Below are 26,815 nucleotides of genomic sequence, written 5' to 3' on the forward strand. Positions count from 1 at the left end.
GGTAGATAGGTGTTTGAAACTGAGTCCCGACTGGTGACTGAAGACAAAATGGATTCCCAAGGCCTCTGCCTTATATACTCTCTGGCCCTGGCCATGCAGTTTGTAGAGTTTTAAAGAAACTAAAATGGAGTCCAGAGCCACACAGGCCAGTCCTGGTGCCTTATCAGGTATATTTCCAGCTTCTCCCCCTGGACCCCGTGCACCTGGGGATGTCTTAATGGGCCATTAAGCAGGCTATTGTTCTGCAGCCATCCTGTCTGGGGTGTTGCCCAGGCGGCACAATTTGAAACACAGATATCTCAAATACATCTATAACTTCCATGTCACTTATTACACATGACGTAAGTATTATCATCTGACTTAGCACATTATAACCTTCCGAACAGTACCTGACATGGCGTCTCTCACATGAATGATTATCATTTTGACATACCGACAACAAACAGTATAACAAATGCTCTCCCCCCAGATCTACCCAGCATGACAGACAACACCGGTCATCATCTTCTGAAGAGAAAGCTTCTTCAAGATTACAAACTTGTGGCTGAGAAATAAACCACAGGTTTCAGTTTTCTGTCTCTTCTCCCTGCTCTGTCCCACCTCTCTGAAGGTGACTGGAGAATTAAGCCCCAAGTCAGTACTCCTGGTGTGTAGCCTCCCCACTTGCAGAGCGCCTGCCAGCGTCCCCAGCAGAGGAGCATAACTGCTGGTTGGTGGCTGCTGCAGTGGGGGAGTGAGGTGGGCAGGGAGCCTGGTCCAGGCGGCCTAGACCACCTGTAGAGAGCCCTGCCCGCTTCCCCTGCCAGCCAGAGCCTCCGCCTGACTCCAGCCTTTCAGCATGGCCCCATCAGTTCTTCGTGCCCCTGTTAACCTTATCACACTCCCCTGTGGGGGCCGTGCTCCATAGTCTGGGAACCACCGATTGCTCAGAGTTACTCAGCATGCGTTAACACAGTCCAAAAGTTTCAGTTCTTGAGAATGGAAACTGAAAGTGGAAAAGCATCCTAATAAAAGAGGAGAACCGCAGAAGCTGGAAGTATAACAAGAGGAAGCCATGGCTGCTGGCACAGAGAGAGGTAACCAGACAGTATTGATGTGTGTGAGAATGCGTGGGTATTTCTATGCACATATTATTATATGCATAGCTGTGGACTTGTGTGTGTGTGTGTGTGTGTAGCTGTGTATATATGCATAGGCATGCGCACGGGGTGTGCTGGGTGTACCTAGGCACCCTCTAATGCAGGGGTATCATACACACCTTTTTGATGTGGCCCGCGGTGCCATCTCTCTGTGTTTTAAGGTGCCGTCGAAAATGTTGCCCATCGGCGGAGTTGAGTTTGACACCCCCTGATAAAGATTACTTGGGTGCACACCCTAATGAAATGTGCTGCACACGCATATGTATATATGCATATATCTTTGTGTGTGTATACATGTGTGTGTGTGTTTTGTTGTTATCTATCAGTTAATATATTTTGAGATTTCCCATATGTGTTTAACTTCTGATATTAAATTAAAAAATGGTAGATAATGGCTTGCGGGTGGGGAGGGAGTCTCACTTTGTTAAACATTATTTAGAAATATTCATCTTCCTAGAGATTTGTATAAAAACAGAACAAAGATTCGATTTATTTCTGATCTAGCAAGAAAATCCAAATGTGTTTTACTTAATTCATTAATTTGAGAGAATGAAGAGGTAGGTCGCTGGCTGGCTGACTTCTGGTGGAAGAGATGATTTCCGTGCTGCTGAAATTTAGTGTAATTGTATTTATGGTATAATTCATTATGTTAGGATGCCTAGGGCCTTCGACAGGCATTTTTCTAATTTTAATCTGAATAAATAAATACAGTTTTCCTCTGTGAAGTGAAATGGGGAATGTGAGACTACTCCTGTCTCAACTAAAGAGATTGGCCCCTACAGATCAGGGGTAAGGACTATTGCTGGAGTAATTTTAGGGGTCCGCCCAATGTGTATTTGTCAGTCATTAACAGGCTGTGAGTCCAGAGCTTTTCGTCAGCACTAAATTGACACCAACATTTTAAAAAAAGTTTTAAACAGTCACTCAGATGGAAAAAAAAAAAAAATCAATGGAGAAAACAAAGGGTTTGATTCTCAAATATATTTCTGTCTCTCTCCTTACAACTGTGAGCAAGGAAAAGTCAGACCAACCCCTGGCTACCAATTGTCTCTTGGACTGTAAACAGGGATTGAAGACCAGATTCTGCTCTCCAGTATGCTGGTGTAAATCAGAAGTAACGTCACTGAAGTCAGTGGAGTTCCATAGATGCAAAACTGGTTTGAGATCAAAATCATGTCCGTGTGTGTAAATAGGTGAGATTAAATTTACACAGAGTTAAACTGAGAACCAAATGTAGGCTTAGCTAGGAATTTCCCCCCAGGGATTCTGAGTATTAACAGGAACCTGAAAGCTCCATTCGTTCCAAGCCTGAGCAAGGATCATCTGCTAGGAGCAGGTGGATGATAGGTACATAGATTTGATGTGATGTGCTCCTCTGATCGAAGGGTTACAGAGAAAGAGTAGGTGGGTTCCTCTCTTGTCCCCAGCAGATGACAGGTGACTATCTAATCTTTTTCCCCAACAGGTGATGCACCCAGAGGCACCAACCAAGGGTGAGAATGACATTTCCATAACCCCGAGCTGGCTGACCTCCCAATGATTTCCAGCGACAGCGGGATCTGGGACGTTTTGAAGCTCCTTTCCCTTTCAGCATTTCTGTCTAGATCTGTCTCTCCCCCTTTCTCTATTGCTCAGTTTTAGTGCTCTAATCAGTACTAGCTGCAATGCCTCTCTGTGGTGCTAGGAGGCGCTGTGCTGCAGAGCGCGAGCCAGGTGAGTCAGTGGGAGGTGCTTTCTCCTCCGAGTCAGCGCTGACCCCCAGTGCTGCCCCATGTGGTGCCAGGGGGCGCTGCGCTGCAGGGCTGGGTGACTTGGTGTGGTGCTGCTGTACAGCAACCACTCTGGGCCCAATGTGTTCAGTGACCAGGTCCAAGAATCCCATGCACTGCTACCGGCTAGGGGCTCACGAGCTAAGCAACAGGTCTGCAGAAAAGGACCTGGGAGTTGCAGTGGACAAGAAGCTGGATATGAGTCAGCAGCGTGCCTTGGTTGCCAAGAAGACTAACGGCACATTGGGCTGCATTAGTAGGAGCATTGCCAGCAGATCGTGGGATGTGATTATTCCCCTCTGTTCGGCATTGGTGAGGCCACATTTGGAGTCTTGTGTCCACTGCTATAGAAAAGATATGGACAAATTGAAGATAGTCCAGCGGAGGGCAACGAAAATGATTAGGGGCTGGGGCACATGACTTATGAGGAGAGGTTGTGGGAACTGGGCTTATTTAGTTGGCAGAAGAGAAGAATGAGGAGGGATTTGATAGCAGCCTTTAACTACCTGAAGGGAGGTTCCAGGGAGGATGGAGCTAGGCTGTTCTCAATGGTGGCAGATGACAGAACAAAGAGCAATGGTCTCAAGTTGCAGTGGGGGAGATCTAGGCTGGATATTAGGAAAAAGTTTTTCACTAGAAGGGTGGTAAAGCACTGGAATGGGTTACCTAGGGAGGTGGTGGAATCTCCATCTTTAGACGTTTTTAAGGCCTGGCTTGACAAAGCCCTGGTTGGGATTATTCAGTTGGGGTTGATCCTGCTTTGAGCAGGGGGTTGGACTAGATCACTGCTGAGGTCCCTTCCATCCCTAATCTTCTGTGACCCCAAATCATATTGATTTGTATTTAGCTTTATCTGTCTCTTTATATGTCTGCAAATCCACAGTTCTTCTGACATCAGCTTCCCTGATTCCAGGCATTCTAGTTCTCTGCTTTCTATTAAACAAAATGTCTGCAGGTTGCAACCCATGCTTCATTGGCGGCATTCTGTAATTTAACAGTGCTAAGTATGGATCAGAGTCTGACCCAGCATCCTCTTTCAGTAGCCACTTCATTATTTTAACACCATTTTCCACCAGCCCATTGAATTTGGGATCATGGGGGCTGGCAGTTCCATGTCTCAAGCCAAATCTCACTGCAAACTGCTTAAACTCATGCCTGATAAACTGCGTCCCATTGTCTGACATTACTATGGCAGGTACACCATGTCTAGCAAAAACAGATTTGATATGCACAATCAGCTGTTTAGCCATAGTATCTCCCCGTAAGGCTATCTCAGGGAAGTGAGAGTACACAGTTATTTCCAGACAATGTAAATGTTGCTCCAGAGGGTCAATTTTCCTGTGCCACCAACATGGGCTCTTTCGTTTCACTTGGTCTGTATTCTTAAATATGTGCCCAGTCTTGACAACTTCCTCAGCATCATTGTTCATTTGAGGCCAGGATGAAAGGCGGCCAGCCCTTCTCTTCAATTTTTCAATCCCTAAATGACCATCGTGTATTCTTTTTAACATATTTTCCTGTAACAGCTTGGGGTTCACCACTGCGATGCCTTTCAACTAAATCCCATCTAGGACTGAGAGCTTCCCACTGAATTGGTACTGAAGCTGGGAACATGCTGTCTGGGCTGATAGCCTTCATGGTTTTCTGCAGACTCTCATCCTGGCAATCGCAATCCCATTTTGACTGAGATTGAACAGGGTTTCTTTAATCAGATTGACATGTACAATGTCTAACTCTGGACTTTGAGCCACTGTATGTTTGCCAAATGCTCTACAGGGTGAGTCTGCAACCACCAAATCTCTCCACGGTTTGGACTTGATTTGCAAATCATACATCTGTAGCTGAAAAAATAATCTCTGTAATTCCCGGAGGGGATCAGAGATGATACTTTTTGCACCCATGTGCTTAGGCCAAAGCTGCCTTCTTTATTTGGGCACATTGAAACTCAGATTTTGGAAGTGCCTGTGATGCATAAGCCACTGGTCTGCAGTTTTGGCCATGCTGCTGTAAAATGACTGCATCAATAGCTCCTTGGAGGTGTCCCAAGCACCGCTTAGTTTTGGGCTCACTGTCTAGTACCTCAGGACCGGGGGTTCTTTAATTAACTCCTCCAGTTTCTCAAACTCTTTACTGTGTTGCATCCCATGTCCATTGGACATCATTGCACAGTAGCACTCTCAGGTTGCTGGTTTGGGCAGCTCGATTAAGCTCTGTGTGCTCTGTTTTTCTAAGGGGAACATGCTGGCACATCTAATGTAGAAAAACAGTGCATATCTCCATCAGCCACAATCCCCCAAATTTCTTCTCTTTTGAGGCTGTGGGAAATGTTCCCTTTTTACATATTTATTTAACACTTTTGGGTCCATACAGAAGAGAAGGGTTCCATCTTTTTTTTGACAGTGACCAGTAAGTGTCCCCCCTCTGTTGGTTCCTCTACTCGCTCTATGATTCCCAGAGCAAGGGGCCTATCCAGCTCCTCTTTTAGCCTCTTCCTTAAGGCAAGGGACACTTTCCTAGCGACATGAATCATGGGGAGGCTGGGCTCTTTCAGCTCTGTTCTGTATTCTGTTGAGAGTTTCTCTGCTCCCTAGAAGACATCCTCAAACTCTTTCTCATTTATTTTGGTGCCCTGCCCTCCAATGAGTGCACCACTTGATGAAAGCCAGGACTAGACATGCTTTTAACCCAATAACAGGAGCTCTTTACCGTGGTGTTATTACAAAATGTACCTTTTCCAATATATTATTTACCCATACATCTAATTCATGTATGCCGTTAGTGGGGATAAGCTCACCACTGTAAGCCACGAATTGTACCTATTTATTTTTCATGACTGGTGCCTTGTCTTATAGTGTTAATACCACTGGTTTCTGGCACTGCATTGCTTTGTGCACTAGTGTCCAACTGAAAATGAACGTACGTCCCGTTTGCTGGCAAGCTGGCAGTCCCATCACCTCCTGCTGCAGTCCTGCCCATTGCTCTTATGAAGAACTCAGCTGAGCTACTGGGTCTGTCATTGTTCTCTTTGTCTATGCTGTGCGCATTCTGCTACTGCTTGCCAGCTCCTGCAAAGTGATGTCAGTCATTTCAGTTCCTGCATCTTTTCCCATACGCTGGGAATGGTCCTGGTTTGTGCTGGCTGTCACAGCTCCAGGTGCTATTTTCGCTGAACTCTGACTTGAGCTCCCTGTGTCTTTCTGCCTCCGGTCTCTTTTCTTGCATTATTTTGGATTCTCTATCATGTCTACAACGTCCGAGCACTGTCCACCCTCTGTAACCTTCATCGCGGGCTGGGTGACTTCCGTTCCTTGGCAAATTCTAATGGTCTTGACAAGGGTGAATTCTGGGTCTCCCAGTAGCTTCTCTGAGGTTTTTGGTTTTTTCACATTACAATTATAATCTTGCCTCTTCTTGGGGCTCAGTTAGTCTCCCTCCCCAAAACCGTAAGTTTGATTCTTCAGCCTTAGATCAGTCACAAACTCTGCTATAGATTTACTTTCTCTTCGCACCCTCAGGTTAAAACCATCTCCCCCTTGTCTCATTTTTACATGGAGTGCAGAACTCAAATTTCTGTACTGCAGCTTCATAGCTGGCCCTCTCTTCCTGAGATAACTAAACACTCTTGAACACATCAAGTGCTTCAGAACTTGCTATCACCAGAAATAAGGCTGCCCTCTGACTGGCTTCCTTTTTAGTGGCCTGCAGATAGTGAGTGAAACACTGTTCAGATCTCTTCCAGTCGTCTTCCCCTTCCAGAGATTTTCAGCTCTGGAGGAGCTTTTAGCTGTTCCATTCTTCCAGCCAGGTTATTTTCTTTCATTTCTGTTTACTCCTGATACTGTGTGGTGTTTGCTAATCACTCTAGGCCCAAGGTGGTTACCAGAGATGCTCTTTATTCAGTGATGCAGCTCCTCAGCTGTTTCTACTTAACAGAGCATGGGCTTCTGCAGCTCTCAAGCTGTCCCCCTCACCTCCCCGAATTCCTGTCTGAAAAGTTAAAACAATGAAAGTTCCCAGTACCACAGTGAGTGCTCTCCCCTCTGAACCAGCCTGACCCCAATGCCCCAGGTTAATTCTAGGGGTGCGATGCTGCAGGATCGGTATGGGTGTCTCAGTAGGGGGCATTACAGATGGATTGTAATGGAAGGCTAAACCGCATTATACTTCTCAGCTACTCGGTGGCACCATGTATGAAATACCTTAGTTAAGCGAACCTCAGCCATCCCTGGCAGATGGTCACATCTGGTGTGTATAAGCAAGCTGTGCTGCTAGTCCATAGCTGGTACAGACGTGCATGACAGGGACCCCTCTGGTGTCTTTGTCTAATTCCCATGGGAGATCATTAGAGTCCAACTCTACTAAAACTCCTTCTGCAGTTTCAACTAGATTTTGGACCCGTTATTTCTTTCCAGAAAGTGAAACTGGTATATGCTGCCTGAAGAGTGTTTTGGGAGCCTCTGGGATGAAGGGCACTTGAGAATTGTGCACATGATACGCAGGATGACAAGGGGGTAGTTAAAAGTGTCAGTGCCCATCGTGACATTTGTGTTTCAGGTGGAAGATACAACCAAACGATATGAAAATGAATTACTTCCCAGGCATACCTCCAAGTAGGACAACTGTGCTCTACGAAATCAGGTGGGGCAGAAGCACCAAGTTCTGGAGGCAGTGGTGTCAAAACACTCCAACCCAGCATGCCGAAATCGTCTGCCTGGAAAATGACTTCAAGAAGCTACAGTTCATGCCTTCCGTGTCCTGCTCCATTACTTGGTTCCTGTCCTGGAGTCCCTGTGGGAGATGCTGCCGCCGTCTTGTAGAGTTCCTGAGGGCACACCCCAATGTGACTCTGAAAATAAAAGCAGCTTGGCTCTTTAAGCGTACGGACAAACGCAACCGACAAGGCCTCAGGGACCTGATGGCGAATGGAGTAGACCTATGCATCATGGACCTGCCAGGTATCCTAATGACTCTTTGGCCTTGTCTAGGCTACGATCAAAGGTGTGAAGATAGCACCCATCAGCTAACACACTCTAACACGTCTGAAAAGCCTCGTGCAGAAAAGACAAGCATTTCACAGGTGCTAATCCAGTCAAGCTGAATCTAGGAGGAAGCAGAGGCTGTCATTTGACCAGTTTTCTAGGTGTTAAAATCTGCGTGGCTGTGGCTACACTAGATTTTTAGATGTGTCACTGAGCACGTGTTAGCTGAGACATTCCATTGTCACAATTTTTATCCCAGTCTAGACAAGGCCTTTGATATCGCTGGGGACTGGATGACTCTTTAACTGATAGGGCACCACTACCCATCCAATTCCAGGCCAGGGAGACTGGCTGGGTTGAGGGTATCAGGGAATGAAACATGGTCTTTCATCGGTAGAGCAGTAGTTTCAGTTCAATTCCTGGGCTGTAGTGACCAAAAGTTGATGTCAGTAAGGAGCTGATCAGAAGCAGCTCTGTGAACTGGGTTGAAAAACTAGCAAGTCGGCAGCATCCATTTGTTAACAGGACTGAAAACCAGCCAATCACCCACACTGCTGAGTTCGCAGCGTTACCAGCAATGGCCCCTCTCTGCAGGTGGGCTGTGTACAATGAGTTGGTGGTTGGGTGCGGACAGGACAAGCACCCGGGGTCACGCCCTGGTTGGCAATGTGAGTGAAGAAGCCAGAGGCTGAATGAGCTCAGAGAGTCTCTCCCCCTCTTGCCCACGATGCCAGATGTAGCAGCACAGCACAGCGCTATGCTGACAGCATGCCCACACCCCTGCCCCTCTCTGCTCTATCCCCTGCTGCGTCAAGCTGCAACAGGGCAGGGTGCAGGAAGTAAACTGACCAAAGCCAGGGTCGTGGCTACCTGGCCAGCCGCTTTCCTGTGGCATGCTGAGGTCTGCAGTGCAGGGGTAGGGAGTGACAACGCAAGCCCCCAAGCGAGTGGGGAGGTGTTGGGACGTGCACCAGCAAAGCTCCCCTCTGCTTGCTTTCTTTTGCTCTCTCTAAAGCCATCCCCCGCCCACCTACATCCTCTTTGGCTCCAGCAAACAACCCCGGAGCTGATCCGTCCTCTCCCCATTCCCTTCCCATCCTGTACGTGGCAGAAGGATGGAGAAGTGAGAGGAGCACCCCAGCCTGGTCCTTTCCCGGGCTGTGACTGATGTTCTCTCAGGCTGATTCTGAATAAGGGGCTTGCACAGTTCTTTGCTGGAACCATCCTTGTCTTTCAGACCAAGTGCAGAACCCCACTATTGTTATACGGTGGTTGAGCCTTCCAGGAGATATGACGATTGTGCTCCGCAGAGGCGGAGGGTTCTTATTTTTAGATTTTAGTGGTGAAGAGGCAGGCGGACAGGAAGTGCCCATTCTGCAGTTTATTCAAGGCAGCACTTAAGTTACAAATTTTAAGCTATTGCAAGCTGTTAACAGTTGGGAATCAGGCGCTTACCAGCACGAGGGTGGGGAGGCCCATTCTGGCTTCTATATTCTATATTCATCTCAAGGATATTTCCAGACCTGGAGACAGTTCCTCTTATTCCTTACAAGTCTGGGTCTTGAGAGGCCTCACTTTTGCTCATAAGCCTGCTGCCACTTTTAGGGCCTATGTAAGCGGGGCAATGGGCCTGCTATTGTGGGGAAGTTTCCTTGCGTGTACACTACCCCGGTAGAATTGGCTAGCAAAAGGGTCTGAGTCCCTGCTCCCACTCTCTTTACCCAGAGCCCACCTGACCTCGAGGGCTCCCCTCCCACTCTCCTGGGTGGTGGGGTGCCTGTAACCCTGACAAGGCTGGACACAGGATTCCTGGGGCTCGACCCCCAATCTTGCCGTGGTCCCTTAGGGCAGGGGCTAGGGTGTCCCCACTCCGGGCACTAACTCTGCACTGGGCGCTTCCCTGACCCACTGATCATTGCATATAATACAAAGCAACACAATTTATTACACAAACAGCGACCAAACATCAAATACAAAAATAAGAAAAGAGGAGAAAGGTTAAAAGGAAAACACCCAGCACTGCCCCCTGGCCCGGGGCACCACACACAGTGTCTCTGGGGTTCACAGTCTGTGTCGCACGTTGCAGGCCCACTGTCCAGGCGCTGCAGGGATGCAGAGTCAGACCCCTGCTCTGCCAGTAGCCGCACACTCCCAGAGTCCCTTCACTCTCCCCAGCTGCTCACCGCACCCGGCTCCAGACAGCTCCTGCCCCAGCTCGCTCTGCTCCGTGCAGCTGTGCTTGGCTCTCTGGGATGCCCCTCTGCTCTGCTGCTGTGGGTCGGGTCAGCTCGGCTCCATTCAGCTTCCTGTGCTCCTCTTCCAGCCTTCCAGCTGCAGGCTGCTTTGTCCTTAGCTGCGGTCAGTTCTGCCCCTGCACCCCCAGCAGGCAGCTCCAGCTCACAGGGAGGGCTGGGCTCCCCCCACCCTCCTGGCTCTCTCGTTAGCTTGCCCGCCCTGTCAATCAGCCTGACCTGAGCTGGCCTCTCTCCACTGGCCCTGGGGGCTGTTCACTCCAGGGTCCCGTTTCCTCCAGAGATGCCAACCCAAAAGACCCACTAAGTTTCAGTAAGGGGCTAACAGACCCCTCACACCTAGCTCTTGCCATACTAAGCTGACCTTGCGTCACAAAGTCTTGTGTGCCCTGACAACGATATTACAGCTTCCATGAACCCTGTGACTAAGGGATTACTAAGAACTAGTCTACACTTAAAACTTGCAGTGGCCCAGATGTAGCAGTACAGCTGTGCTGCTGTCAGAGTGATTGTGTAGCCACGTTATGGCAACAGGAGAGCTCTCCCACCGACATAATAAAACCACCTAAATGAGTGGCGGGAGATCGTCTCCTGCCAACATATTGCTGGACACAGAAGTGCTTATGCCAGCCAAATTTATGTCACTCAGGGTGTTTTTTTTCCCCCCACACTCCTGAATGACAAAAACGTTGCCGGTATAAGTGCTAGTGTAGACAAGGTCTAATTTAGAACACAGACTGAACGTTGAGTTCAGTGTGAAACTGAGGTTCTGCCTCAATCTTTACTGACCTCTTAGTGAATGAGGAGAGGCTCACGGAGCCCTTGGACATGTCCGTCAGAAGGCGTGATGGGATATTTATTTCCGCAGATTACAGGTACTGCTGGAGAACATTTGTTGCCCATGAAAATGGGGAAGAAGATGACTATTACCCCGTGTTCTTTCTGCGGATCATTTTCTATTGTCTAGAACTCCAGTGTATTCGTTGGGTGAGTAGATATTTTGGAGAAAATGTTGGATCCAAGAATAACCCTAAATCATAGGAAAATTAGGTTTCGCGTGTCCCAGCTGTGGCATCTCCACTAATATCAGCAGTAGTACCAGGGGCAGGGCTCCAATGAGGACCAGGGCCCCCACTGTACAAGGAGATGAAGGGCAGTCCAGTGAAACTGGACTGTTGCACTCTGCTCTGAGTCGTGCAGGAGCAGCCCAGAGAATTAATTGTGCTCCCACCTTGCTCTAGGGAGACGGTAAGTTATTTCAGCCCTTCTCATGGAACCTCTTCCTGCCCCCATGTGCCCAGCCCTGCTCCCTGGTCCCAGTCTGTCTGCTGGCAGGAAGGAGTATCAGGAGAGAGCTCTCCCACCTGCCGTATAGCTGGAGATACAATCTGAGCAGGGGCGTATGGACTGTGTCAATCTACACCAATGTACATCTACTGCGGATATGTCACATGGTCTACACATAACCAAAGAACCCAGAAAGTGCAGAGTCACTTTACATTCCCTGATGATGCCACAGTCAAAGCAAACTAAACCCCATCACTTAGGTTAAAGTCTCCCTCTATAGCATCACAAGAAAATTCATTCTGCCCACTAATTTCCTCCCAGTCACACCCCCAATGTGCGAGGCACTGCACAAAATGTAAGAAGCCAGGGTTCATGTCCCAAGCACAAGCGAAAGAGACAAGACAAGCAAACCGGTGAAAGGGAGGAGAAAAAAAGTACAGCGTAAAAGTAAAGGAGGTCAAGGTGGTGATTGCTCATGTCTAGGTAAAACAATAGTTGAGAATGCAATTGGGGATAATGTTTTAGGGTTTCTTTTAAGTAATATACTGATTTACACCAGAATAACTACTGATCTCACTGAACTAAACCGATTTACAGCAACTGAGAAGCTGGCCCATATACTATTGCAGTCAGGTACTTTCTTGTAGGCATGGGATAACTTGTGTGTGCGTGATGCAGTCCTGCTTATTGCTTCCTGCTCCTTGTTCCTGTTTGATTCCTGATCCCTGAGCTCAGTGTTCCAGTTCGCATGGGCACGCATGTGTGCGTGTGTGTGTGTGCGTGGGGTTACTCAGGGTGTACTGCTACATATCTGCCATTTGGACGGTTACTATGTTTTGTTCAGACTCTTGCTGACTTCACTGGTTCATGGTTATTCCATGTTTTGATTGACTACCTACCTGCATGTCTTGCTTCGCTTTCCTTGTGTTTTGGGATTGCTGTTCTGGGGTGCATCAAACCCTAATAAGGCATCAAGGTAGAATTGGGTGTTCAGGAGAACTCTGAACGCAGAGGAGACAGAGGCATTGTGGAGCAGGTCAGGGAGGGCATTCCAGGCACAGGAGGCAGCTCAGAAGAATGCACAGCAGTGATGGCTATGGGAGACACAGACATATTGCATCTAGGATAAGAGCATTGTTGTAGCATGTTCATGTAAATCAAGCTGAACATATTTTGTGGGCAGTCTCAAATGGTTCAGAGGATAAGCCCGCCAGTCGTATCTCCCAATGATTTATTACAGTCTGTAATATTGCTTCTGAATGTGGCACTAAAAAATGGCTGTTATCTGCCAGTATTTGAAATCACTCCTGACAAATCTTCACTATAGAATGGGAAAAGCCAGTATTTTACTTTGTACCTATTCAATTTTTTCCTGCTCATTGTGTCTTTGTCAAGAATATTTTTAACAGTTCACTGCTTAACCCCTGTAGGCTGGTGGCATGGTCCAGCCAGTGGCGTTGCGACCCTTCCTCGGGCCCAGGCTCTGAGGAAGGCCACAGAGCCTTGTTACAAACCCAAAAAACTCAGGGACCACTGTGGATAACATAAATATTGTTCTCATTTAAGTCTATGGCCAAGTTCTCCCATTGACTTTGATGGGGGCTAGGATTTCACCCATTGTAAATCTATTGCTGCTGTTGGTAATGTAAATATTTGTTACGTAGAAATAATGGGTAAAATCCTGAGATCTTTATCAAGTCAATAGTAATTTTGCCTGAGTAAGGACTAAGCGAAGGGCCTCAAAATCTGGTTCAGTTTTGTTAGGAATGATCAAGAATAAATTCACATGAACAAAGTTTACTGGAGTTGGCTATATTTTATAGAGTGATGATGACAATGAGGAAGATCAGAACTTTTGGTTTGTGTTTCTGAAATATTCACAATACCGAAAATGTAGAGTCTATAAATTTTCATGGATTTCCCCACTCTACTGATTACATTTCATAAAAGAGACAAGACCTGGTAAAATCAGGCAGTTTACATGTAAATTTCAATGGATTAATTAAGTATATCATCTGTATCTATATAATGCACTGCTCTGCTATCCCACTTACATGTTGTAGAGAGTGATACCCATAGGGAATACTTATTTTGTCTAGGTGAAGAGAGGCCTTTATAATCACTGGATTGTGCTTTTTTTTTTTTTATGGTCAATCAGAAGCGCTTCCATAAGAGTTTCTAATGGAGTTTCAAGAGAATACTGTGGTTAAAATGTAATATTCTTGTCTAACCGCAGAAGCTTTTTAATGTCCTTTTAGACAAGGAACACTGTGATTTAACCCAGTCAGGGATCTGTTCAGATTTTTCCTCTTCTTCCTATGATTTTTTGTTCAGTATATTTTTGGCTGGCTGAATTCTGCTCTACTCTATATCAGTCCTTACACCGTACTCATCACTGTGACATCTGTCATGCGTATAACTCTTCAGAATTTCCTGTAGGTGGTTTAAAAAACCATCCAGTATTACACAAGAGCCTTTTTCTAGCCCTCATCAGAATAACGGAACTCTGTCCCCCCCAAAGATTATCCATGGGAAGTGCCCAGAGTTCAGGCCGTTCAGGATGAGCAGTGGAGATATGTGCAATATGGAGGGTGAGAGAAAGAGGAGTTTGAGTGGAGTGCAGATGGGACAGTAAATGACAGCTGCTTATTCCTTTGCTCTTTGGGGGCTGCATTGGTGGGATGTGCAGACTAGCAACATTAAGTGAGCTAACCAAGCTTTGTGAGGGGGGACAAACAGCCCCTCCTGCATTAACCTATCTGCTGTGCAAGCCTGCTCTCAGTCCCTTTTTCTTTAAGGGCCAGATCCTGCAACTAGATCAGCGTGGACAGACCTTTATGCCCACGGGGAGCCCCTTGTGGCCTCTCTGGATAAAAGGATGAGTTTTGCAATTGTGCTATCACATTCAAGTTATCTTAGCATGACTGGCAAGCCCTGTTCAGCTGCAGGCTGACACATCAGAAACTGTGTCAGTTGGGCGCTGGGGTAGCCTGGGCCATAGCACAGCTTCAAGCTTGTTAGCCTGCATCTTACGGGGGCCATCTGACCGTATGAAGCCAACTCCACTGAAAACGCAACTGAAAACCACACCCCTTTTGCTCCTCACGACAGGGCCATAGACTTCATAGGCTTAAGTTTACCCTGGGCAGATCCAGTTGCAGGATTATGCACTAAAGATAAAAGACTCAAAACTTACCTACCCTATTAACTGATTGTTTCACACATTCTGGGCAAATCACAAGGAGTCTCTTGAGGCCCTGTTCTTGTTCTGTTTGCCCTCGGCAAGTGCCAGGGAGAGTGATAAAGTGAACAGGAGAGCAGAGGACACTCAAGAGACCAGGTTTGGTTCCTGGCCCAGCCAGACTGTGTGGGTGATCTTGGACAAGGCTCCTAATTCATTGTGTGACGCAGCTCCCTGTATGTAAACTGGGGCTACTGCTCGCCTAACTCACAGAGGTGTTCCGAGGAGAAAATCCCATGAATGACTATGAAGCTCTCAGATTCTATAGAGATGGGGAGCCATAAATGCAGCTAGATGGATAGGAAAAACAGTAAGTATGAGGGGACTTTGTAACTGGCTTGTTTAATTTCTGATCGAAGAACAGCTAAATGCAGGACTTTCCATTTCAGTCCCAGCTACCTCTCTGTTCATGATGGGTCTTGAATAGAGGACACCAGGTCTCACAATCCCAGATTTCTAATTCTGTGTGAATGTGAATTCCATGGAGATAAATGCAGGATCGGTTGTCTAAACTGCCCAATTAATCTAACATACCATCTTGGTTCAACAGTCTCATCTTGCTTTTATAGTAGTTGAGCCTTGCTAATGCCTGGCATTAAATAATGTATTAGATCAATCACTGCAGACTATATAGCATGAAAGCCATTGGACAGTTTTTAAAAGCAGCATATTATACACACATATATACATGTGTGTGTGTGTGTGTGTGTAGAGATATAGATATATATATCTAGAGAGAGAGAGAGAGAAAGCTGCCTGGAGAAGGTATTTGGGACATACACACGCATATTTATGCCTTTCCTAGGCAACTCTAAGGACTGAGTAAGAATTTCAGGTCTGGGCTCCAAGTGTCCGGCTAACAAGCAAGTGTGAATAATAAATTACCATATCTCAACTCTCCTCCTCCCCACACAATCCTAGTGTCCACCGTGGAGTGTAAATTGGGACCATGAGGTTTTGCCTTCCGTGGGTCTACTTCTTAGGGCTCCCCCACCCCTTCCCTCTCCGTTCCCAGACACTGTTCTCTGGAAAGCAACGGTCCAGAGTCCAGTCTGCAGACAATACAATGGGTTCACTGGGGTCACAACAGGCAAGCTTAAAAGCACACCCTTTCACACCAGTTGGGCTTCCTTTCCCATGACCATAGTTCTATGTGTCCATGGAACTTCCTCCCCCGCCCCTCTCCCTCCTACCCCCCAATAACTCCCTACACAGGGAACTGCCTCCTGTCCCTCCTTCTCCTTGGTAGGGTTAATTATACTTGTAGGGAGCCCCCCCATACCACCCCTTCCAAAATATGGTCATGTTCCATTGGGGGAGGAGGTCATTAGTCTGGGGTCTTTGACAACGCCCTCTTTGTACCTCATGGGAGGGGCTGGGGAGCGGGGTTACATCTGCTCACCTTCCCATAATGTCAGCGCTTTTCTCCCTATCTCTCTTCCTCCCAGCCGCTGGGTTACTATAGCAACTCCTGCTCGAATCCCTTCCCTTATCTTCTCTCGTTACAGAGAGGCGAAACGTCCGCTCTTTGAGGGTGACTTTAACCTTGTGCTCTGACTCACATTCCTTTCTATTCATATTCTCCTCTCCTTGGGTTAAAAGCAAGGCCAAAGCAAAGTTGTTATTTAGTCTTGCACTTTATTTGCTTCACATTCTCTAACACTCCACCCATTTCTTTTTTTTCTTTTGGGAATCCCCCTGCCCAGGCATCCCAGGAAAAGCATAGGACATAGGGTGACACATTTCCTGAGAGGACCAGGTATCAAGATGGAATGTGCCATTGATCCATTTACCCCTCTGCTCCCAGTGCTAATTAGTGCCCTACACCTTCTTTCATATGGGCATTCTGCACTATTCCAATCAGTGTCTCAGACTTCCCATTATAGTGGGCCCAGGAAGGTTGGGTCTGGCTTGTCTGGTATACTAGGGGGTGGGTTTGCTCCCTTAGTTATACATATGTTACAATTGATGGTTGTTTTTGATTTTGCTCTCTCTTTGTCCTCCTTGCCCACTGCCACACATATTTAACAAAAACAACACTACCTAATAGGCCAAGTGCCATAATAATCCACAGCAATAGTGAACATCCTCTTCAGGAACATATAATCCAGCATCCTGGCCACCACCGTTGGCACCTCTCCCAACAAGGCTAGGATTCTTTCAGCGTTGTCCTGAAGTGTACATCTTAAGTGCATCCAGTTGTCAGTTCCTGGGGTACTTTTGTCCATATTATGAGTCCACTCGCTATCAATAGTAAAGTTCGGTATTTTCCAAACCAACTCAATCACTTGCGACAGGGTAATACTGTCTGATTATTAATACTGGTCTGATTATTCACAGCACTTTGTTCCACTGACCCATTCATGCACCACAGTCCTGGTAACAGTTTGTAGATGCGTGCAATCTGATTATGTGCTCGTGTATATCTTCCCCCTAGTGTTACATTACAGAATTGTTTGCATTCCCAGCACAACAGTCCATACCCTATATACATCACATTTAAGAGCTCTCCTTTTAAAACAGGCTACTCATTTTGTTTTTCTAGAACCATTGGAGTGGGGCATATCCATATAGCCCCCCTGGATATGCAATTGCTTAACTCAGTTATGGTCCAGTTTATACCATTCCATTCCTTCACATTCTCTAATACTACTCACATGCTTGAAGTTAAGCACGTGCTTAAGTTCTTTGCTGGATCAGGGCCTAAGCAAATGGAAAATTAACTCAGGAGCCAAGATTTCCAAAAACTGGCACCTAGCACGAGGCCCTTAGATCCTTTTTAGGACTTGAAAAAGTCTCAGTTTAGGCACCTGCTTTTGAACATCTTAGCCACCTCATTTCATTCTCAGTGCAGTACGAGTCCACCTGGGTGCATGTGAGTTATTAAGGAAGCAAGAAATTCTGAACACATCTTTTTAAAATATGACCCAGATAAAAGTGCAAGATATGGGGCCGTATCCTTCCTTCCTTGGAGACAACTGGGAGTTTGGCCTGCCTTGAAATGACCCCTGTTTCTGGGTGGTCAGTCTGCTTCCTTAGCTGAGTGATAATGCACAGTAACCCTAATGGTTCCAGATGACCACTGGTTTCCCTTACAAGTTCACTGGGTGGGTTCTGAGGGACACTTCCTGCTGGGAGTGGTGTAAAGTGATTTCCTGTGAAAGATACTTTGCTTTAAACCTCCGAATGATGCTAAATTGAAAACATTTGGCTTTTGGCCTTTAATTTTTAACACCCAGCTTTCTCCTTTCCCACCAGGGTCTCCCTCCTTTGTTAGCAAGACATGCACGCCAGTGAGTGTCAGCTGCACGCCTTCAGTCTCATCCTGCGAGACAGCTATTGACAAATGCTTTTACAAGCGCACCATGCAGTGGCCAGCGACTGGCCGCCTTTACATTAGAACCTGGATCACCAGCCACATACTGACATCTCTGGAGGTACTAGCCTGAAGCAGCAGCCAATCACTGCCAGACAACAGGGCTGCTAAAGGAGCCAGTCAGAAACAGCCACCAAAGCAGCCAATCGATATCTAACAGGACCTGGTGTCTCCATAGGCAATACACCCTCCTCACCAGCACTGCACGCCCTTTGAATCGGGAGCAAAGCCGGGAGCAGATCCCTTTGTGCCTACAATTGGAGATGTCATTGTCCATTCCATCTCGGTGAACTGGACAATCCGGTTTATGTTTACAGTGTTGTTGTATCTGTGTTGGTCGCAGGATATGAGAGAGACAAGGCGGGTGAGGCAGTATCTTTTATTGGACCAACGTCTGGTGGTAGGAGGGACACGCTTTCAGGCTACACAGAGCTCTGATCTGAAGAAGAGCTCTGTGGAGCTCAAAAAGCTTGTCTCTCTCACCAACAGAAGTTGGTCCAATAAAAGATACTTCCTCACCCACCTTGTCTCAATCGTATTTCTTGTGCCTTGAGAAACAACCATTATAAAGTCAAAGCAATGAATTGTTTGCATCAGGACTTTCACAAGCAGCTTGTTTTTATATGCATTTGTATTTCAGAGAGAATTTTTCTTGCTCTTTTATTACTTGAGCTTATTTTTCTATCACTGGATTTCTTGGTTTTATTTTCTATATTAGTTCTGAGCATTAAGAAAGAACAGAATGAAACAGAAAACGCTTCTTCAAAGGAAGTGCTTCTTTAGTGCTTAGATTTACTGACGTGTTAATGTGTCGTTTGCCTCCTTCCCAACATAATCCTGTACGATGCAAACCTGGCTTCTCCCTGCAAGAGGCACCGCAGCAAACAGTGCAAGAACTGTAAAGACCCCAGTGCTATTGCAGTCTCATGCTTTCCCAGCAGGAGGCACCGAAGGGAATGATGTAGAAATGGAGGCTGGGGGCAGCTCCTTGCTACCTGCTCCCCACCTCTCTTAACAGGAAGGGAAGGTCCAGGAGTGCTGGCTGTTGTTGGAGTTTCCAGCTATTCCACTCCCACCTTCTTGCTGTTGGCAATGGGGAAAGACTCCTGACTGGGGAGTCGCTGGGGCCACCAACCTCCAGGATTCCCAGTCACTCTGGGCAGGGGGCACAGTCTGGTACTGTCATTGTATGAAATGAAAAAGTCACGTTTTCTTCTGGGTCTGCAAAGAGCAATAGCAGGAAGTACAAAGCTCTGGCTGAAAAACGAGTGGGGGTTGCCAGGGGCTATTCCTTTCTCCTCTCCTTTTCCCCGGTGATTTACGGCATTCCTTGGGCTGTGTGGGAAAGGGAGCCACACCGAGCTGCAGACCGAGATTGATAACATGTCGTCACACACTGACCAAATGATGATGGAAACCAGCAAAACCACAGGCGGGAGGGGAGGTCAGGTACCGTGCCCAGTGCTGGAGAGCTCTGGCGTGTCTAGAGCCCGCGGATGGCTGATTTAGAAAGGGTGGGAGAGAGTCCCGTCCTAGCCAAATAAATCATTGCTCTCCTCCCTCAAGGAGTAAAGCCTCCTTACTGCTTTGCTGGAGGATTTCTCCCCAATGCACAGGCCATGAAGGCACCAAGGCCGGATGGCAGATGCCCTTTGTGTGCTCCCAAACTGCCTTCACTGGAAAGGGGGCAAAGAAAGAGAACAGGCAGGCAAATACCTCTCTGCCGGTATAAAGAATGCCTTCCGTGATCTTGCACTGTCCTTCAGCATTTGGGAAAACTCCCCTCTTTCCAGGACGGCCAAAGAGGTTAGAAACGGAGAGGAATTATCAGGTCACTAATCCATTCCCTTTCCCCACTCCCTCCTGTGCTCCTCCCATTTAGCCCCCAGCCCCTCCGCTTGCTAGGGCAAGAATGTTCCCTGCTCTTTAATCTCCAGGGCGCTGGGTGATTACGTGGTACCATCCCTTTGCTCTGGGAAATGCCAACTCTCATTGACAGGAATTGAAAGAGATAAAGTGTCTCAATTAAGAGAGGAAAAAGACTATCCCACAGACCAGGAGGCTAGCAGACAAGGGAGAGGAAGCCATGCCTGCTTCCACAGAGACAGGTATGTGTGTAGGTGAAAGAGAGAGAGAGTGTGTGTGTGTGTCTGTCTGTCTGTCTATGTGTACCTGTGTTGTGTGATTGTTTGATGTGAGTGATTGTGTATACGTATGCATGTTGTGTATGTTCGTGAGCACTTGTGGTCATGCAGGGATGCGGAGGAGTGGATGTGGGGTTCTTTGTATAATGCAAACATTTTTTATCGGGATGTATTTTTCTCTCCGTGTATGCGTTTCAAGGTGTATGTGTCTGTGTTTGTATTCTGAGGTACAAAATGTGGGGTAAGATTTGTCCCTAAAGAATGCAAATTATTTAAAACCCAAGTCTCAAGGGGAGGGTGGCAGAGTGGATGACTCAGGGGGACTGAGGATTGGCATAGGGCTGAGATCATCTCTCGGGTATGAAATACAGTCCAGCCCAGGTTGTAGCAGGGAATGGCAGGGCTACCAGCTGACCCAAGTGGATCAAGGAATGGGATAGGAGGCCTGTCTGAAGCAGTGGTCCTAAACCAGCACCAGGTGAGAGAGCTTGGATGGCCCAGGGATTGGAGGCTGGGGTACGATACTTTTCATCCCTAGAGCATTGTTTCTGATGCAGCCCTGGGCTGGTTCTCACCATGTCATGGCTATGAGGTGGCCAGTGTCAAATGAAAAGTATTTATTCTTGTATTCCTATAAGAGAGTGAACATAGTTCTGTGTCACTGACTTGACCAGTCCAGCTCCTAGCAATCAGGAAGCCACATCATTGGAAGCACTGCTCTTAAGTGTCCCTCTTGCAGGCAGGATAGGAAAAACTCTCTTTGCTCTGGGACAGAAAGGGTTAAAATCTGACACACCAAAATATTTCCTCAATTCCCTTTGAACTTTATCTAATCCCTTTGCAAAGGCGCCAAGATGTTTAGCTCCAAGCCTGGGAACCAAGGTCACTAGGTCTATATTTTCATTCTTTCGGTTATCGCCTTCAAGGTTCCTACGAACCAAACTAGTTGCACAAGATAGGGATGGCAGCTCCACTCTGGGAGCCCAGGGATTAATGAGAGGTTCAGAAGAAAGGGACTCAGAGATAAATCACAGACATCAAGGAGGTGACTGAGAGCAGAGGGAGGAGGATCCGTGTCAGTAACATGGGGCAATTTGCCAGGATCTATCCTCACAATGAACTAACATTTCCCTAGCATCTTCCAGGATGAGCCCTTCCAAATTGTTTCACCAGCTGATGCAGTGGGCCTGATTTCTCCTCTTATACCACTGTAAATGAGTAGTGACTCCACGGAAAGAAATGGAGTTGCACTGATGTACAAATGGTGTCAGAAGAGAACCTCTGGGGTGGAGCAACTACCTAACAGGGCACAGCAACACGACACAACTCTTTTAGGACTGGAAGTGAAGAAGAATCTAGTCGCCAGTTGAAACTACAAAGAGACTTTTGGGGCAGCAACGTGCAAGTGAGAATTGAATCAGGACACCAGAGTGAACGCTTCTAGTCCTACGAAGAGCGTCAAGAGCTTTTAACCACCCCATCCTTGGTTTTACATCTCCTCTCATCTAAGACATGACATCCCCAGCATCCTCTCCCCCACTCCCACAGCACGGCACCTCCTACTGCTACAATAGCGTCAGTCCTGACTTGGAGGGAAGAGCACCCCCTACAGAGTCCCGACTTCCTGGTCTATTTAAGTGGTCAAGGGTGGTCTCCTATCCAATTCCCAACCCAGTTAGACTCTTAAGGAGCATATAGCCCACGGTGGTACTATGCACAGTACCCCCGAGGGAAGAACGACAATACATGGCAGAAAGCTGGCGTGATTAGGAGGGAGCAGGGCCACATCTCTCTGGACTTCCACTGTAAGGAATAGGTGGGTATGAATGGTCACCAATTTCCTAAGGTACTGTCCTGCATCCCTGGGTGAGACCTAGGAATCCCAAAAGTCACCTCCACCCCCAACCCACCCTGAGTTTTTAACCAGCTCATAGTGACTCTCTCTACTCTCTTCCCGTAGGTCATCCATTCAGAAGTGCTAATCACAGGTAAGAGTGATGTGCTGGCAGCTCTGCTCTGGCCCATGACTGACGCCACAGAGAATTTCAGAGGGAGAGGGAGGGATTTTCTTTCCCTAACATCTTTGCTATCTCAAAAGCATCTTGGTATTTTCCTTTCCTCTCTCTCTCTCTCTGTCGTTTTCATTACGATTTAGGTGCTGGTGCAGTACACTGCAGCCATTGTGCATTGCTTTGTTACAGACAGAATTCTTGTCTGCCTTCACAATAAAGCTGAGCGCAGACTGAATCCCTGATGCCAGAAGTACCAGGTATCATATATCCCAGGGGACATTAGAGACAGCAGCTGGGGGGACACAGTCACACACACTATCTGCAAAGAGGTGGTACTAAAATCATCATACGGTCTCTCTCCCATCCTCACCCCCATCTCAATCTCTTTAGCTACACATGAGCTGTCTCTCTCCCATTCTCACCCCGTCTCTGTCTTTTTTGCAACATGTGAGACGAGGGGGGGGGGTCATTCAAGATGTTGGTGCCAATGATGGAATCTGGGTTTCAGGTGGAAGATACAGCCAAAGGAATTTAGGGAGCTCTATGACCCCAGCGCGTTTCCCAAGGTGACATACCTACTCTATGAAATTAGGTGGGGCAGCAGCCACAAATTCTGGAGGAAGTGGTGCTCCAACACTCCCACCCAGCATGCCGAAATCAACTGCCTGGAAAATGACTTCAAGGAGATACGCCACAGGCCTTCAGTGCGCTGCTCCATTACCTGGTTCCTGTCCTGGAGCCCCTGTGGGCTGTGTTGCAGAGTGATCGGTCAGTTCCTAAGGGCGCACCCCAAAGTGAGCCTGCAAATCTACATGGGGCGGCTCTTCAGACACAGAGATGAACGGAACCGACAAGGCCTCCGGGACCTGGTGAGCAGTGGCGTGAACGTGTACATCATGAACCTTCCAGGTAACACTTCCCGAGGTGTCAGGTACCTCGTTTTCAGAGATTGGGGAATGGGACATGAAACCTTTCACTTCTAGGGCACGGGGACCACTGTGGTCCCAGGCTAGTAGTGAGTGAAAGTCATTCCAGTTCGACGGCCACGTGAAATGAGCTGGTGGGAGTCAATCCACGATCAAACGCTGCCATATTGGCCAAACATGGACTCATTTCTAGGGAAATGGGGTGGAGGGTGAAGGTCAATGGGTCGCTTCAAATATTTTCTGTTGCTCCCTGCCCCCTGCAGAGAGTGGAGCTTTGACAGCTTGCCTTGCCCCTGCCTTTTCCTCCTCTCCTCCCATCGCCCTGTGCCGGTCCTGTCTGTTCCCTTCCCTGCCAATCAGAGGGCAGGCAGCTCTTGGAGACTATTCCCCCCCGTAGGGCTACCTTGACTCTGATTGATCCCCAGCCATCACAGGGACAAGAACCACCCTCACGAAGCACTCTCTTAGGTACGGTGCTGTACGCTATGTCACTTATGCCTCAAACCAGCCCCATTAGGGAATCGCTGCCATCTCCAGACTGCCCCGGTTTCAGGAAGTGTTTGGTATGTAGGCACCCCCTCCACCGTTGAGCAGGTGGGCTTATGTTTTGATTTCCTATTGCCATTTTCTCTTCCCTGGGTCACTGTATCCTGAGCAATAATGAGGACACCCTATTCAGATAGGAGTTTAGGGCAGGGCAGCGCAGCAGGCATCTCCAGGGTGCAACCAGTTGGAGTGTCATCTCTTTAAAGGCCTCTCCTCCCTTGCCTGGATCAACCTCAGGGTGGGTGATGGTTGGTGTATCGGGCCCCTTGTTGTGTCCTTCACCATGTGACTAGTAATCATGTTATTCACTCAGCTTACGACTACTGCTGGAGAACATTTGTCGACCACCGAGTCAGAGGAGATGATATTTACTGGCCCTGGTACTTCACTCCATGGATGATATTCTATATGCTTGAATTCCAGTGTATCCTGCAGGTTGGTAGGTGCTTAATGTTGGGGTGGGGAGACAATTGATCCAGAGTCACATGTAGGTAAAAGGAGATGGTTGAAGCAGAGAACTGGTAGTCGAGAGACTAGAGTTCTCCTCCTGGCTCTTCCACAGAGGAATCAAATTCAGCCATGGAGTAACTGTGCAGAACACCACTGATACCAGGTTAGCCTAAGGAAGGCTATGTCCCAGGAGTGACATTCCATGTCTCTCCTCTGAAATCTGCTCTGGCTCTGATGACCCATTTTCATGGCTCAGCTCTAATACATGGAAAGTGCCATCTGGGTTCATGGGGTCATTGAGTATTTTGTGGATTTCCTTTCAAATTTCTTCTCAGCAACACTGTTGAAAAATGGTCAGTGATTGCAGCTCAAAGAGTGATTCTTTATTTGTTGCCCCTTCCCTTGAAATGTATGATACTATTGGACAGTTCGCTTCCAAAGTTCTTTTAATGTCATTTTCTCTGTTTGTACCAGGGCCTACCTCCTTGTTTACAGATTTGGCTGAAGTATTATACTGGCTCACCTGTTTTCCGACTCATTTTACAAGAATGTCATAGAAAAATCCTCCAGCAAAGTCTCCACACAGCAAACAGTCACCAGCAGTGACCAATTTTCAGGCCTAAGCCATCAGCTGAGCATTCTACCCATCAATGTATTTTCGTGGAACACCAGTCAGTCACCAGCAGTGACCCATCTTCAAGTCTAGACACAAGCCAGTCAGCAGCCTCCATCAACATACTAGCCTGGAACACCAACCAATAATCCACAATCATTGTTCAAGCCAGAACCATCAAGCAGGCAAAGAGTTGGCCAAGTCTTCTACCGTGGTGTGTAGCTGTGGTTGGATGCTTGTAGACAGGTGGCTACTTTTTGGAAAGTCTACACTACAAGCGAAGGTTGTGATTGTAGCAAAGGTAGACACACCTGTTATCTTTAAACTGGTGAGTACAGGTAACCATAGTAGTGTAGATGTGGTAGCATGGGCTTCAGCACAAGTTAGCAACCAGAGGACATACGTAGGCTCCCTGGAGGACTTGTACTCTGGTTGCTGGCTGTCCTGAAGTCCATGCCACTACATCTGCCCTACCACTGTCACCTATGCTCACTAGATAAAGCTAACATGGGTGTGCTGTCCCATGCTAAAATCACACCTGCACTTGCACATTCCAAAAAGCACCCGGCATTGGCTACTGTTGGAAGATAGGATACTGGGCTAGATGGACCCTTGGTCTGACCCAGTGTGGCCCTTCTTATGTTCTTAAAGTAACCACCTGCCTGCAAGCATCCAATTACAGCTACACACCAAGGAACAAGACTGAGCCATCAACCAAACAACAGAATCACCAACATCATCATTATACTGACCTGGATCACGGTCCCCTCTCTAATAGCCACTAATTAACAGGGTTGGATAGGTGACCCTAATGCCTCCAATTCAGTTACCTATAATGGGCTATATTCTGCTCTCATCTACTTTGGTGTAAATCCTGAGTAACTACACTGAAGTCAGTGGAGTTACTCTAGATTTGTACCAATGCAAATGAGATCAGGGAAGGAGGAAGAGGTGTGTATTTCCTCCGGAGCAATCCTTGTATTAGGTGCTGTGACAGGAGCTACCGGAGGGTGGTAGGAGAACGCTATGTTAGCCCAAGAATGACCAAGGCTCTGTTCCCCTAGCAGCTGCCCCAGGTTTCCTCCAGGCTGATTAGGGCCAGCTGAGGCCATGGTCAGCTGAGACCAATTAGGGTCAGCTGCGGCCAGGGTCAGCAGAGACCAATCAAGAACTGCCTGGGAGCAGATATAAGCTCCCTGCCAGCCAGGCAAGGGAGGCTCTTGGAGAGTGTGAAGGTTTTGGGGGAGTTTGGAGGTTTTTGGAGAATGAGAACAAGAACTGGCAGAGGCCGAGGCCAGAGTAGGGCCGGGATCTTGCCCGTTGGAGAGGCTACTCAGCCCTGGCGAAAACCAGGGTAGGGAAGCAGCCCAGAGAAGAGACTTGTATAGTGCCTTACAGCAGCAGCTAACCACTGCTGTCAGCCAGGGTCTCTGGGCTGGTGTCTGAAGACGAGGGTGGGCTCGGGCTCAGGCTCAGACACTCCCTACCCTACCCCTTCCCCCCTGCCCTAGAACCCAAGGTCCAGAAGGCACAGCTTGGCCTTCAGAGGCCTGAAGGAAAAGGGGGCAGATGTGAGGCGGCTGCCGTCTTAAGACTTGCAGGAGTCTGGGTGGCCATTTTGTGCCCACCACACCGGAAAAAGCGCTTGGCCCACGGGAGCCCGAGGGCCACAGTACATTTAGGGAAGAGTGCTTTAATAAATCATATTACTATAGGTACAGTACAGGGGTGCCTAGTGCTGTATCAATGAGCCATTATTAGTCATGATTTCAAACTTGACAGCTTCAAGTGAGTGCATTTGTGAATTGGAGTAACAGCCTCGGTTTTGTACCTGGCAGAATTGCAAGTGGCTTTGGATAATATCTAAATGTGAGTCTTTTAGACTATGATGAGGCTGAGCTGTTCTTAGCCCCCATTTACACTAGACATTCGGCCATGCCGGTGAACTGGCTACGTGCTCAGTTGATCCCAGAACCACTCACAAACTGACGCATTTACCTCCCCCTCTACTCTATAAGTAGGACCCAGGAGCCCAATCCTGCACACACAAATTTGAATAACTCTAGTTATTTGAGAAGTCC

General features: G+C 47.6%; 2 protein-coding genes across 2 annotated transcripts; both read left to right on the forward strand.

The window, feature by feature from the left end:
- Positions 1 to 1,029: 1,029 nt before the first annotated feature.
- On the forward strand, positions 1,030 to 18,016 carry LOC137141938 (C->U-editing enzyme APOBEC-1-like). The gene is made up of 5 exons (XM_067531058.1): positions 1,030 to 1,076; positions 2,605 to 2,632; positions 7,463 to 7,863; positions 11,008 to 11,126; positions 17,926 to 18,016. Exons 1-5 carry the CDS (start codon positions 1,055 to 1,057, stop codon positions 17,962 to 17,964), a joined length of 609 nt encoding a protein of 202 aa, XP_067387159.1. The 5' UTR covers positions 1,030 to 1,054; the 3' UTR covers positions 17,965 to 18,016.
- A 2,113-nt stretch (positions 18,017 to 20,129) lies between these two features.
- LOC137141924 (C->U-editing enzyme APOBEC-1-like) lies at positions 20,130 to 24,727 on the forward strand. The gene is made up of 5 exons (XM_067531032.1): positions 20,130 to 20,163; positions 22,148 to 22,175; positions 22,708 to 23,108; positions 23,985 to 24,106; positions 24,596 to 24,727. The coding sequence occupies exons 1-5, from the start codon at positions 20,130 to 20,132 to the stop codon at positions 24,725 to 24,727; spliced, it is 717 nt and encodes a 238-aa protein (XP_067387133.1).
- Positions 24,728 to 26,815: the final 2,088 nt, after the last annotated feature.

The sequence above is a fragment of the Emydura macquarii genome, unplaced genomic scaffold, assembly GCF_026122565.2.
Source record: "Emydura macquarii macquarii isolate MOO-44397 ecotype Brisbane River unplaced genomic scaffold, CSIRO-AGI_Emac_v2 contig_3122, whole genome shotgun sequence".
NCBI lineage: Eukaryota > Metazoa > Chordata > Testudines > Chelidae > Emydura > Emydura macquarii.